The sequence below is a fragment of the Diabrotica undecimpunctata genome, chromosome 7 (assembly GCF_040954645.1).
Source record: "Diabrotica undecimpunctata isolate CICGRU chromosome 7, icDiaUnde3, whole genome shotgun sequence".
NCBI lineage: Eukaryota > Metazoa > Arthropoda > Insecta > Coleoptera > Chrysomelidae > Diabrotica > Diabrotica undecimpunctata.
Window position 1 is genome coordinate 31,805,451 of NC_092809.1, and position 15,891 is coordinate 31,821,341.

The 15,891-nt window shown below is 32.1% G+C and overlaps 1 protein-coding gene across 4 annotated transcripts in view; it reads left to right on the plus strand.

Moving 5' to 3' along the window:
• Rbcn-3A (rabconnectin-3 alpha) overlaps positions 1-15,891 on the plus strand; it is a 109,091-nt gene that overhangs the window by 49,200 nt on the left and 44,000 nt on the right. For all 4 annotated transcript variants that reach the window (XM_072536996.1, XM_072536998.1, XM_072536997.1 and 1 more), the window contains 5 exons: positions 655-932; positions 7,195-7,462; positions 13,745-13,945; positions 14,015-14,196; positions 15,590-15,836. In XM_072536996.1, the coding sequence (XP_072393097.1) occupies positions 655-932; positions 7,195-7,462; positions 13,745-13,945; positions 14,015-14,196; positions 15,590-15,836 (1,176 nt within the window). The remainder of the gene's footprint in view (positions 1-654; positions 933-7,194; positions 7,463-13,744; positions 13,946-14,014; positions 14,197-15,589; positions 15,837-15,891) is intronic.

Sequence of the window (15,891 nt, forward strand, 5' to 3'; positions counted from 1 at the left end):
TATTTTCTTATAGTTGAATACAGAAAATAATCATATGAGTTTAAATCTGGGAATAGCCTGGGTGGTTGATCCTTTGTGGCAGATATTTTTTGTGAGAAAGCCGGTCTTTTTCCAACAAATCGGCGCTGAAAACGGTACAATAGAGCTACAATTATCGTTTTGCCATTTTTCAAGTAACCAAAGTAAATAAATATTGTTTACATCCCAAAAAATGTCTCCATCATCTTCTTGTTGATCGCTTGGTATTCTTCGGTGGGTCTTCACGGCTTTTAAATCACTACTGATCTCTAAAGTGTAGAAATTGACTTGTGTTTTATCATCAGTCATGTCTCGGCGAAAAAATCTTGCAATTGCGTTTTATCATTGCCAAAAGATTTTAGTGTATCTAGTGTAACTTTTATTTCTGTGTTCTTTCCTTTTCTTTTAAGTGAATGGTCTTAACGATATTTGACTTTTTCTTGCTTGGTTTTGACAACTATTCAAACCAAACTAAAATTTTAACAGACATAATGCATGGGATGACAGATGTCAAAATTGAGAAAAACTAAGGTAGATTAATGTCAAAACACCCTATTAGAGTTTATTTTTAAATAATTACAATGTTTATCAATATAATTTCAATATAATTTTTTCTTATTATACCTTTTTTCTCAGGAAATCGGCGCTACATTCTTAGTAGGTCGGAAAAGACGGATATCTGTTAACGAAGGCCATTCTATAATAACCATTCCATCTAAGTGGCCGGGTGTTACGAGTTTGAGATCTCTCCTCGCGAGGGAAAAGGACGACGACACTCCTAGGCTAACTGTTATCCTCTGCGAATCTTTTACAGCTGTATATCTCTCCTTAGTATTGTATGGACTGGTTACATATGATTGTATTATTTTGTTCCACGTCAATGCGCACATATTTGATTCAGATGTATGGGGAAAGTAAGTATAATTTTTAAGTTTCTTTTTTATATTGTTTCAGGCCATGCCAATATGAATTTATTAGGACGTATGTTTTACAATGTTTTAAATATTATTGTATTGTTCATAAAGGATATGTAATGAAAAAAATATTTACAATAAAGATAAGCTGCAACAAAAAGGCGACTCAAACACCAATCCTCCAAAAAAAGTTGTTAAATGGTAGGATTATATGAACATTAAAGGGGAACTGAACTGAATTAATACAAAATCGAAATAGAAAAATTATAATCGAACGGTGCTCAAGTATATTGAGAGAAAAAATATGCTCTGGTGATGGTACACATACATTTATATCTGTACAAACTGGTACAGGATTCCAGAATTCTGGAATGAGCATCCAAATAAGTGAATTAGCTGCAGTTCAACCGGTTTATAACAGATAAAAAACAAGTCAAAACACAAGTTTTGTTTTTAATACAAATTGCAATAAAATACCACTTTAATTACATATTTGCACATTTGGCTAAAACAGTTCTCTTTCTTTCTTTTGTAAGAAAGAAGAAAAAGAAAGCTAAAACAATCCATACAACTGTTATTTTTGGCTTGTATAATAATTCTTGACATAGACAAAATACGTTATAATTAATACAAAACTCTGAAAACTCTAGGTGAATTATTAATTGATAATGAACTGTAATGAGGTGCTTTAGGTCGTAAAGCCCAAACTGTGAGTAAACAAACAGGTCGATTTCATGCACTAATTAGTGACTTTTTGAAACACCTACTCTGTTAAAATCCACAAGGAATCTACGTTCCTGTATTTGGCTGTATACCATATATTAAAAAAATTTATTAAAAATCCTTTGTAAAAGGTATATATTTTTAAAAACCCAAATGGGCTGTTATAGACAAAACGTTTTCGGAATCCATTATTCCATCATCAGTGTCTAGGTGCACATGAATGTAGCCACTAAATACATGGGTAAAAACCCGTTAACAAAAATTTAGTTACATTTGTTTTACATTATATTATATAAATTGCTAGGATGCTAAAGTTACCGTTGGATTAGGTAACATGGCGACATATGACTCCACGTTGAAGTTGCAAGTCCTGAGACGGTGTGTCTACGAGGACTTAATGGAAGCAACTGATTGAAATGACCTAACCTAACCTAACCTAACCTACTCTGTATTATAAAGGCGATGTCAGGAACAACTACCCAATCCGTGCAACAGAAAATTTTTGTTAATTATTTATTTATGATATATCGCATATTGCTATTGCATAATTAGCGCTCAAAATGAAAAACGTTACTTTATTAAAATGGTCATATTTTTTTTGTAAAAATGCTTGTATTATAATTTTTAATGCATTAGATTGCTGATATAGAAGCGCTGCTTTAACCATATTTGTAATGTAATAAATAAGAGGTAAAAACATTTTTAGGTTTGGTTTTACGATATAGTGGTAAAATATATGTCTTTAGGAATAGAGTGAGTGATCCTTAGGTTCTTCTTCTCATTGCGCCGTCTCCTTTCGAAGGTTGGCGATCCAAATGGCAATTGTAGTTTTATTGTAATAATCCTTAGGTTAGGTCTCTATTATTTATTTTTTCAAAAGTTGTAGCTTTGTACTTTTTTGTCTTGGGATACATAAATTATCATGTCTTAGCAACAAATGTACCGATGCGGTTTAATGAAATTTTATTTGGTCGACTATTAAAAGAGACATTTTAATAAAGTACCGTTTTTCAACTTTGAGCTGTAATTATGCAATAAAAATTGATCGGAATTAAACTAAACTTATAAAAGCCCAAAGGCTATAACGGGATCAGATGGTTAAAAGTGCCCCTGCACCGATCAGCACCGCGATTTATACTTTCAATAAAGCATATAAAAACATGACTCCATAAAAATTTTTAGCTTCCCAGGGGCCGTAGAACCTCTTAAATCTAAAAAAGAAGCTTTCTTCGACTTTATTTTTTTCTGGACGCAATTTTGCTTAAAAAAATCTGAAAAAATTCTTGAAGATGTATCTTTCAAATACAAAAAAATAGCCTGATTTTTTTTTCAAATTTTTATGTTGAAAATTGAGCCTAAGAAAACTCATTGAAATTTTCAATAATTTCTTAGGTTATGTTAATAATTGTTGGCTAACTTTTAAATAGTAATTTTTTATGTATTTTTTTTTCAATGGCCAAGACATAATTTTCAATTTCTGAGCGGAAAACATCGAAAATAAAAAAACTGTTTTTTTACTCATTTATTTGCACATAACCTCAAAACTCAGTTGGTAATTCAACATTTTTCTACATTTTTTCTTCCACATTATGAAATTCTATTGTAAAAGTCCTCATTTAACTCTTCCATAAAGATATAATTCGAAAATACCACGGTTTTGATCCTTTTCGCACTTTTTTTTACCTTACATCAAAATCAGATAGTTAGATGTATGCTTTTCCATCTATTTTCTTACGGGCTATGAATCATCATTGTTAAAATAATCATTTTTAACTTACAAAATCTCAAATTGCGAAAAAATCGTGTTTTACTAATATTTTCCTACTTTATTGGCTCATAACCTTAAAATCCAGTAGCTAAATGATCGAATTTCAGCATATTTCGCACCCTTCAATTTTGTTATACCACTTGTCTTTTTTTTTCTTCAATTGCCAAAACTTGAAAAAAACTGTTTCTAAGCAATATTTCTATTTTTGACTCGTTAATTGCATAAAGTGATATATCTCTAGGATCACCTCAATAGAACAAGAATATTATTATTATTTTTCAAATATTTTTTTAACATTCTAAAAATTGTTTTATAAATTCATTTGGATATAAACGAGGAGATATATAAAATATTTGGTTTCAAAAATATTTAATATTATGAAATTGTTATACAATAGGTTATTTAAATTAACAGTTTAAAAATTGAATTACATTTTAGTCCTCATTACTATTCTCATCTATGACTGGTTCAACATCAGATGTAAAAATTCTATGTGATAATTTTAATATACTCGATTCTTTCGATACTTTTCTATGTGATCAAGATCCTCGATAATATTGCAACGGATTTTAGAAGAAGAGGATTATTTGATAATAAGGCTAAGACAGTCAAAGCGATACGGAGGCGACACCAAGGCGAAAGCAGTGGCGGCAGAAACAATGTCTGCAACGCGCATACTCCCATTGTCGTTGTCATGGATATGCGCGTAGCAGACATTGTAGTTGTCGCCACTGCTTTCGTCTTAGTGTCGCCTTCGTATCGCTTTGACTGTGTTAGCCCATAGAGTACGATACGCGCGCCTATAGGATATAATATGGCAATTATAATATTCAACTCTAAACTTCGATTTGACCAACTACTTCGAGAATTTTAATACGACTCGAGATTTTCGATATTAACTCGCAATGGATTTTAGGACAAAGGGATGATATATCCCATAGTCGTGCTCTATGATTATCTAGTAACTTATTTATTTTGATAAACATTTGGCACTATGTAGGCAATATGCATTATCAGCTAAGGCTTGCGCACAAAAAGTGATATGCGAATAAAATCATGATTAAAATCGATAAAAACAATTGTTAAGGAAGGGAAATCTTAAAGCTAATGGTTTTTTTCTACTTTTGACTATGTAAAAAAAAAGGACAAGTGGTATAACAAAATTGAAGGGTGCGATCAAAAATACGCGTAAATTCGATCATTTAGCAACTAGATTTTAAGGTAATGAGCCAATAAAGTGGGAAAATATTAGAAAAACACGATTTTTCGTAATTTGAGAATTTGTAAATTAAAAATGATTATTTTAACAATGATGATTCATAGCCCGTAAGAGAATAGCTGGAAAAGCATACATCTAACTATATGATTTTGAGGTAAGGTAAAAAAAGTTCGAAAAGAATAAAAAAACGTGGTATTTTCGAATTGTATATTTATGAAAGAGTTAAATGGGGACTTTTACAATGGAATTTCATAATGTGGAAGAAAAAATGTTCAATTACCAACTGAGTTTTGAGGTTATGTGCAAATAAATGAGTAAAAAAACAGTTTTTTAATTTTTCGATGTTTTCCGCTCAGAAATTGAAAATTCTGTCTTGACCATTCAAAAGAACGAAAAAATACATAAAAAATTACTATTTAAAAGTTAGCCAAAAATTATTAACATAACCTAAGAAATTATTGAAAATTTCAATGATTTTTTCTTGGCTCAATTTTCAACATAAAAATTAAAAAAAAAATCAAGCTATTTTGTCCTTGAAAGGTACATCTTCATGAATTTTTTCAGATTTTTTAAAGCAAAATTGCGTCCAGAAAAAAATAAAGTAAGAAAAAAGCTTCTTTTTTAGATTTAAGAGGTTCTATGGCCCCTGGGAAGCTAAAAATTTGATGAAATTATGTTTTTATATGCTTTATTGAAAGCACAAGTCGCTCTGCTGATCGGTGCGGGGGCACTTTTGACCATCTTATCCCGCTATAGCCTTTAAGCTTAATTATCATCATCATCAATGTACTCTTATAATTGTATGGCTATATTTTATAGTCACGTACCTTATGCTTCACAACAATCTGAATCCTCGAAAACCCAACGTTTAGGTAGGATTTTTTCCGCTCAGAACTTTCGTAAATTCCAAAATTTGTGCTTGAGTTCTGGGTGGCACTTTCCCTCTGTGGACGTGGATTATAATTTCAGTGATTTTTTAGATAGGCTTGTCTGTATTTTCAATAAGGCATTTTCTTTAATTACAATTAAGTCAAAACATCACAAACCCTGGACTGCCAAAGGTATCCGCATATCAGCCAAGAATATGCGTTCACTACTGTACATCAAGAAATTTAGTACCAACGTCTTTGTCACTGAATGTGTCTCCAAGTACAGAAGAACCTATCTAAATCTTATCAAAACAGCCGAATCAGGATTGGGTCCTCTACATTTCCTTATCTTTATAAATAACATCACAATTTTTGCTGATGATACGAGTATTACCTGGAGGAACTCTAATATTACAAGTCTTCATGCAACTATAACTTCTGATCTACTTAAAATAAAAACCTGGTCCGACTCTAATTTACTTTCTTTTAACATATTTATTTTTATTATCCTGTAAAGGAGCTCTTCATCCCTTGCCTTTTAATAACAGCAAGATCAGTATCGTTGATTCTATAAAATTTCTTGGTATTTTTATAGACAGCAACCTTAAATGGTCCCTTCATATCGATTTATTAAGTAAGAAACTAGCCTCAGCCTGCTATGCAATAAGATCTGTTTCGGAGGAAATCAATTTAGCATCTTCCAAATTAACATATTTTTCTTTGTTCGAGTCTCATCTTATATTCTAGAAACTATTTGCTTAATTCGTAAACACCTACATGTTTTTTCAGCAAGATCTAATTCATGACTACTCCACCAGAAATTCAACCTTTGATGTGTATTTACCGATCCCGTCCACTGAGTTAGTAAAGAAATCTCCCTTTGCAACTTAAATCTACAAATTCTTTCCTTAAGTTCTGTAAATTGACAAAAGCATATATATCTGAAAGACCATATTATTCAGTGGAAGAGTTTCTTAACGAATAACTAAGAAATTACACAGTACGTTTATGTGCAAGCAACTAAAGTATTTTTATATATATTTGGGTATCACATGCAGCAACTTAAACTTATTAGTTCGTAAGAATTTATTATGCAATTTGCAATTTAGGTTTGCAATGAATTGTATATTTTATTATCTTTTATTTTGTGATATTGACGATTTATGTAATTTTAGTAAATTTTATTTGTTATTGTTATTTTTTTTTTACTTTTTGTAAGCTGTGTCCATAAAATTGTACAATTTTCAGTTACAATAAAGCATATTTCTATTCTATTCTATAATCAAAAAGTGTATATTTTACCTGTTTAAAGTCCTATTAAGAAATGGGCCAAAAACAAAAATTATTGTTTCACACTGAGGAGATGTTTCTGACATCGCCCTGTACAACACAGAATAAGTTTCAAAAATTCACTAATTGATGCTCATTTTTTCACCTACAGCCTGGGCTATAATAAAAATAAGAAACATACGTAAACATATTAAATCGACATTTATATTTATTAAATATTCTTTAATGTCGCTTTCTCAGCTCAATGTTCTTCTATTTAGTTGTCTTACTTGTTTCTCAGCTTAGACTTTTGATACTGTATAATCGGGTAAGATATTTATGGTATTTACTTTTATTATAAGAACCTGTTTTACCTATTTTTAAATTCTAATCTGTTATTTTTCCATGCTTTAGATTATTTGGAGGAGGTATCAAAAAGCTTCTACGCACAGCTAGTCTAGCGGGAAATCCCCATCACCCTCAGTATCTTTCCCAACAAAGTGTCAAAACTCCTTCTACCGATGAAACTAATGGACCTGCCACATGGCTGAGTAAACAAAGAGTCAAACTTAATACCAAGCTTTTAGGTCAACAACCATCTAAAATGAAGGAAGATAAACCAACTTATAGAGAGCAATTTGTTCCTCCTGAAATGAGTATTTTGGCGTATTTATTACAAAAGGTAAGTGCTTTTATGTGATCTATTAGGCAATAATAAAATATAAATAAATAAAAATAAATAAATAAAATAAAATAAATAAAAATAAAAGTATCTTAACATGTGCAGCAAACGTCAATTAGGGTGAGGTTTTGTCGAGCATATTTTGAAAGAAACTATTTTAGCGGTATTGGTAAATTAACAGTAGCGGAAAAAAGTGTTTGAATGGCAAATAACACTAACATCGCATGTTACAAGAACATATGGAATGGACAATTTCACAATACAGTAACTTATAGAGGCAATCACAAAATCAAAAAATAGAGAAGCAAGCGAAGCAGATCAAATAAGCATGGAACATGAAATTTAAATATGGAGGTCTCTAGCTACACTTAGAAATACTATATCTTAAAATCAATCTTGGTTGTAATCTAAAATACCTAAAACGTGACAAACGGCATAAGTTATCTTACTGTTTAAAAAGGGCGAAGGTAACACATCTCAAAACTATAGAAATCTCAGTCTATTGAATGCAATATGTGTATATATATATATATATATATATATATATATATATATATATATATATATATATATATATATATTGATATGATTGGTGTTTAAAGAAAATAATTTATAAGTTATATACTAGATAATATCAGATATAACAAGTATTTGGTTATTTTAAGAAGTTATATACTAGAGAATTTAATAAAAATTATTTATGTGAGGTAGTAAAGTAGAAAAATAAAAGGAAGGAAGTAGAAAAATAAAAAAACCAATCACATTTCAAAAGGGAGATAAAGTGTTAATTCGTTCACTTAGAAAAAGTAATGTTAAAGAAAACCGTTGTAAGAAATTACAACCAATGTTTGAAGGTCCATACAGAATTGAAAATCAGAATGGACTAAATAGTTATGTGTTAATAGATGCAGAGAATAGACTAAGAGGCATGTTTCATATCAACGACATCTTTAAGTATTATGAAGAGAATGAATAATGTTTTCTATACTTTTAACGCTAATTTTAACAACACAAACAGCTTACTGATATATCCATTTTATTCAATAGACTTGATTTGTTAAATAAATGGTAGATTTCATTATTGTGAATCAATTTGACATCATACTTGTTGTCTTGTACATATGGAAATTATTTTGTACCCTAAAAATCATAATTTGGGGTTAGATACAAAATTGATTTTATAAATGTCTTTCTAACATAATAAAGTGTAAAACTTACCAATTTATATGGATGAAAGCCTGTTGAATGGAAATAATTCCTAGATTTTGTCTATAACTAAACATAACACAATAATAGATGATTAGATTATATGTTTATTTTCTCATATAGCCTCCAATTGCTCTATTTGACATGACAGTTTGACATAGATAGCGAACAGGGATGTATTTAAAAAAATTGAATTATTAATTTATTAAGGTATGTGGATAAGAAAATTAATATTTAAAAAAATAATAAGTAAATTATTTATTTTAAATATTATTTTGGGGTATTGATATGATTGGTGTTTAAAGAAAATAATTTATAAGTTATATACTAGATAATATCATATATAACAAGTATTTGGTTATTTTAAGAAGTTATATACTAGAGAATTTAATAAAAATTATTTATGTGAGGGCATTTTTAAGAAATTAGCATATAAAAAGTATTTTTTTTATATAATTATAATGTTGTAAATATATTTAAGTGAGCCATGTGACTAGGCAACCAGATATACATACTCTGAAGTGACATTTAAGGAATGGTTGTGAATATAAAGTGGGGTTATAATAATAAAATGTGTAGTTTATTAAATTAGAATGTTAAGTTAATGATTTAAGTGTATATTCTGATCTGAAAAGCCTAAATGTCAACAAAATTATTAATAGAAAAGTATGGAATTCTCTAGATCACCGGAGATGGCCTTGTTTGCGAAATGGTTTGTTCCAGAAAATTCAGACATGTATTGAATAGAACAAATGGAACATGATTTCTTACCAGATGGTTCTGGAACATCCAAAAAGATATAAATACCCGGTGATTTGGATTCAGAAGGTCAGTCAGTCAGAAAGTTTAGTAAGAAAGTCCATTCAGTTAGTCAATCAGTTATGAATTACAGTTACTATGATGGCCAGTTTTAGTATGAAAATTAGTTAGAGGCAGTCAATCAGTTACAATTGTTCAATATAGTGAGTTAAATCAAGATCAAGAAACAGTATAAAGAAAATATTATGGAAGATTAAAAATTATGTTATGTATAAATGATGATAATGGAAGAAGTATTAATTGAATATTAAAATTAAATAATATTTTTGGTGATTGGATATTGGTATATAGAAAAGAAGAATAAATATAAATGCTGTTTGCTGGTTTGCTTGGTCGTTTATAAATGCTGTGAAGAAAAATATCTGAAATTGGTGGAAGCTGATAATTGGAAAAAGTAATTTCATAAAAACAAGGATAACCGAAGCTGAGAAGAAGACATTTGAGTGGTGATTATAATCTATATAGTGGAAAACAGTTCATTTAGGCATTCAGTGACAGAAAGGTACAAAAATTTTGTTAATATAATTTAGTTAGTGTCATAACAATTTCAATTTTGAAGATAGTTTGTTTAAATTTTACATTGTCTATAGAATTTAATTAGTTTCATAAGAATTTCAATTTAAAGATAGTTTATTTTAAATTTACATTAGCTAGTTTAGATATATATGTGTGTTTCATAGTAGATCTAATAAAGATAATTTAAAAAAGTACTTACAAACTAATTCTTTGAGAACCGCGATAAAAACCCTATATTATTATTAAAAATACTCATTGCTCATCATCATCAGTAAACTCTTAAATATTGGGGAAATCTGCAAGAAATACTCTAATGTGTATCAATTGTTTCGCCGAACGTTTTCGCCAAAGAGAATTAATTTGGCTTCTTCAGGGCTGAAAGAGAATAAATTATAATTAGCTACCATATATTATCTATTAAAACATTATTGATCTTACCGTAACTTAGAATTGTAGAGTTAGAATATTAAAAAACTTTGCTAGTAACATAGTGGTGTTTTTTGTTACTATGTGCAGAAAAAAGTTATTTATAAGGATTGAAATGTATGGTAGCTTTGAACTTGACACGTAAAGGCTTACCCAAGGTTAATCGAATCGTTATATATATATATATATATATATATATATATATATATATATATATATATATATATATATATACCACCCCGTTCCCCCAGTGCGACAAAAAAACTGACGTAAAGTAGTCCCTACATCTCTGTCTAATTTGCTAGGCGACCTAAATGACCAATGAGAAGGCCACGTGGTCGATAAATCCGGCCCATTAGACAGAGATGCAGTGACTGCTTTGTGTCAGTTTTCTCTGTCGCACTGAGGGAATGCCACTGTATTGCAACAGTCACTTTATCTTGTAATATATGTCTATGTAAAATACACTCCTAACCTAACCGGAAATAAACTATTTTAACTTATGGAAAAAAGAGACACCCAATTCACTTCGTCAAAACAATTAATAGTATGCACAGAAAAACAAATATCGTGATTAAAACGCAGTCAGATGAAGAACACCAATAAGAATAAAGAAAGGATCAAAACAAAGTTGCAGTCCTACCATCTCTATCCACTAAAACTAATTTTTTCGCCACGTATTAGGCATCCAGAAATATCATTTCTGACGTAATTTCAGATAACTTTGGTTGTCTCTATGTTTTTAACTCAGTTAGTTAAGTCGCGTTGCATTTGTATTTCTTCGGTTTCTTGACTGAGCATGATGCGCATTATTGCTTACTGTACCACTATCCAGTTGCCGTCGCTTTCTATCATTTGCTTGGTTATATTGTCCGGAGTTAGTTCCTCTGCCAAGAGCAGGTTGACTTCCTGTCGCTTTCTGTGTCATATCTCGCAGATAAAGATTGTGTGCTCCGCAGTGTCACGTTCATTGTAATACATGCAGGAGTCTGTGGTTTCCTTTCCGAAACCCTTAACGTATTCCTGAAATATTTCATGTCCAGTGAGCAGTTGTGTCAGCCAATAGTCCTTAGTTTTATGTTCGTATTTAATCCAAGGGGCAAAATTAGGTATAAGCCTCTTTGACCATTATTCTTTTTTCTGGTTTGCACCTCACCTTTCCTGCCATTTCACAAAAGTTGTCTGGCATACCATCTCTTCTTTATAAGTTCTAGATTGTTGGGTTATATAGGAGCGATAAAGGTCTTCCACGCGCTACATGGAACGGTGTTCGTAAAAAAAGGGAAAAACGGGATAGGGAGCGTCCTTGCTGACAGTCTGGATAAACGAAGTTAGTGCTTCGGAAGTGATGCTCGATCTTACAGCGGCCATTCCGCTTCCGAAGCTCTGAATGACAGAGGAGGGTCTGTTCTAGCAGGTAGGCATTCGGCGTAGACTCGGCGACGAGAGGGCGTTTTAAAGTACCTAGAGAACTATCGCCGGGACTAGGAGGAACGGATGATGCACTAAAGTCAGTCAAGCGGCGCGGCGTCCTGGACTGAGATTTCTTTGGAAGATTTCTGACCACCCTCCCTTATAAAGACGGAATAAAAGTCGTGCCCTGCCCATGTTGAATATTAATGCTCCCTCTTCAGCCAGTAATTCTACCCTGTGATGACTTGATGGTTGACGACATACGTTAAGCCGAGGTCATCCTCAATAGACATTTTCGTTGTGCCCTCAAGTATCTGCCTATATGTTTGCTTCTTAACTGCCGATATCCACACCGGCGCTCCCCTCTTTTTATTAAAGTACTGCCCTTTTTTTACTAGTCGGACCACTTGTGTTTGACATTAATCAGGCCAACTTTGCTATCTTCTATGTCTTTTTGTTAAAATTTCTAAATGCCTTCCCAATATCCTACAAGTGTCAATAGTTATTTCTAGATACTTCAGTTCCTTTTTCACAGGAATCTTGAAGCTCTCTATGATATAATATATATGATATCTTCTTCCTTCTTGTATGTAGGCTTTAAAGCCTGTTTCTTCTTCGATACTAGCCTCCAAAATTGTTAAAATTATCGCACCATCTTTTTCTTGGTCTGCCAATACTTCTTCGTCGATTAGGTGACTTATCTCGTTCTATTCGTACTATCCTATCCTCTTCCATTCTACTAATGTGTTCGTTTCATTCCTGTTTCCGTTTTGTCACCCATCCATGTATGTCTTCTATATTGCATGCTCTTCTTATGTTTGTCGCTTGTCTCCCTATCCAACAGACTTTTCCCTGATATTCGTCGAAGTATTTTCATCTCTGTTGTTTCTAGTAGTCGTCTCGTTTTAGACGACTGATATATCATTGCTCGAAATTTTTTTCCCTAAGGTTTTTGAGTTTTGGGAACGGACTGTAGTCACCTGGTGCCAAATATGGAGGGGGATGCTCCACAATTTCGAAACCTGCATCACGAATAGCTGAAAGGACTTTTGTGCTGGTGCGTGGTCCTAATGGAAGAACATGCCTTTCCCTAACTTTCTCCGTCTATTTTTTTAAAGCCTTAACGCAATGTTTTTATTAGTTTAGTTACGCATAGTGGAAGCCTGTTATAGTAGAACCTTTTTCTGAATAACCACTTAACACTAAACCTTATGAATTGCAGAATACTGAGGCCATAATTGCTAGGTGGGGGTGAACTCCCATTCTTCGACTGCTTGCTCTGAATTTGCTCTTAGCAGATAGATACGCCACTTCTTACGAAGGAATGCCGAGCTGTCGATTGTTTCGCCTATCAGACTAATCCGGTCACTTGTGGTGAAAATACATCATTTCGGACTTCACCATAAATGAAATTTTATATATTTACGTATATATGAATAAATGGTGGACGTATTTACGAGTAGAGAATTATTAATATTAAATTCACAGTCCCAGATATATTCGTATCAGTTTTTTTAAGTCATTAAGAAATTTTAAGTTCCATTGGCTCTGACAAACGGCAGTGAATATTATGCTTTTTATTGGAATATTAAGTGCATATTAATTTCATATTCCAAATGATTTGTTCAAATTATAAAATGGTCTAATTGTCTAGTATTATAATTATTATGTATTTTTATAATTCACCACAAATATTATCAGAAGTATTAGATTTGAGGTGACAACTTCTAGCTTGGAAATTGTTTTCAAAGAGTTTTTAACTATTTTTAACTAAACAAATTATACTTTAATTGCTGTTTTTTGTCAAAAGTTTAGGTGCATCATATATTTATCATGTATTTTATATGTTATGTTTTATTTATTTACAGTGCTCGATCTATCTATAGAAATTTAATGTTTTAGCCCGCAACCATTGATTACATTGAGGAAGTAGAAAGCGATATAGAAGAAGAAGACGAAGACGAAGATGTATTTGATGCTCCTGTAACTAAAACCATTAAAACAGTTAACAACGAGCATTCAGATCCGAACTCTTATTCTTGGTTGGTGTTGCGATTGGCTACCCTTAGAATAGTTCAAAATAAAATCAACGAATTTTTGGCAGTATGTATTTCACTTTTATACCATTCTTTACCAAAATAAACTAAAACATTCAAAATATTATTTTTTTAGGTTGCTGGTTTGGAAACATCCGAACTACCAGTAGCAAGTCCATTGATTCACAGTAGTTTAAGGAAGTTGACGTGTTGGCAAGAGAGTTTAAAGAAGGAGCTTGAAAGCAGACAAACGCCGCCCGAGTATATACCTGGATGTTTCGTTGAAAACTCAAACGGTCCAGTTATACAGAAGTATAGGTAAATAATTTTATCCATTAGTGTTTTGGTTCACTTCTAGGATAAAAAGTACTTCCGTTTTTAAATTATTTAATTCTTGAGCTTATAAGCACTTTTGTCCCTTAGTCAACTAGTCCTTTAATTAAATTCAGAATGTCTTCTAGGGGAACTCTTGTAAATAGAGAAACAACATCAAAGCTAACAAGAATATCAGATTCCTGTAAAGTTATTCCTTTGAACTTCTCGATGAAATGGGTGGATTCTTTTACAAAGGCATTGTTTTTTCCTATATGGTTGTAAAATATCGGCCAGATGTTTAGCAAGGCTGTAAGATGGAGATCCTATGGAGCTCACAATAGGGCGTAGGGGTACATCGTATTTGTGTATTCTCGGTAAGCCATACAAGCGTGGTGGGACTGCTTCGCTGTTGCATATTCTTGGCTTTATATCCTCTGGTATGGACGAAGATTTTATAAGACTATTGATTTTCCGTAGGGTGACTGCTGTGGGATTTTTTTAAGTTTTCTATATACCGCAGGATCTAGAAGATTTTGTATTTTCGATTTGTAATCGGTTGTCTTCATTACAAGCACCCAAATAATTTTAATCGGATAGAAGAAGGACTAAAAATCAACAAAACATGGATATTATATTTATTAAAATCCACAAAAACCCTTCCCGCAAAATACGAAGAAAGAAAAGCTACTACAAACGACGACACGGCCCCTCACACCAAAACCAGTGGAGGGGAGGCGAGTAGAGAATATAAATATGGCCTCCGCAGTACAACGCGACGTCAGTTTCAGCGTACAAGCGAAGTAGTAACATGTCCAGAAGATTCCAACCCCTAGTGTTGGCGAAACTTCGAAAACTAATCTCAGAAGACAGCGGCCTAACAGCCCGAACAAACAGTTTAACAAGTTAGACGATGGCCGTGAAAGCCTAACACATTTTATCAGATCTCAATGTGTTTGTTGTTTTGAATTGAATTGTTATTTTGGATGCTCGTATAGGTTCTCGTTCTAAGTTATTCTGTTCCTTTCGGTCGATTTATAAAGACGAATCACATGCTATGATTTTTTTCTGACAGATATTTTTATTGATTTCATGTAATCGAATGAACTATCTTGCAGTAAAGTCGTTCCTTGCAGTCAAAACGTTATGACATCTGGCTCATCAAAGAGCTGATACAATTCGCACAATTAGAACGAAATGTCAGAAAGAAATAATTCTTCTAAACTATGACCTTTAAATCCCGAAACCAATGTACAATTAAAAAACAACCGTCGAGAAAATTTACACTCCTTAACAAATCTTATTGTTTACAATTTGCTTTTTTTATCCAATTGTGTTCTGTATCCAATATTGTAACATATTGCATGCATACATATTAATGCTGTTTATTGTGATTCAGGCAACTTTTGGAACCGCACAACACGCCGTTCAGTGGTAAAAGTTCAGCTGCAGCAGCTAGGCACCTCTGGACGTATTTAGTTCGTCAAGAATTAGTCCAAGATATATTTATAAGAGCAGTATTTGGGAAAAGAAGATCTTCTGGCGCTGTAGAAGAAATTTTACCTCATCCTGAACCGACTGTTTTAGAACCTGTCAGAATTATTCATAAAGAACAAGATTCGATATCTGCGTTCTCCTTAAACCAGGTAAATATTGCTAAATCAATTTTATTTACTTTTAGAAAGCTTATCGTTACCCGTT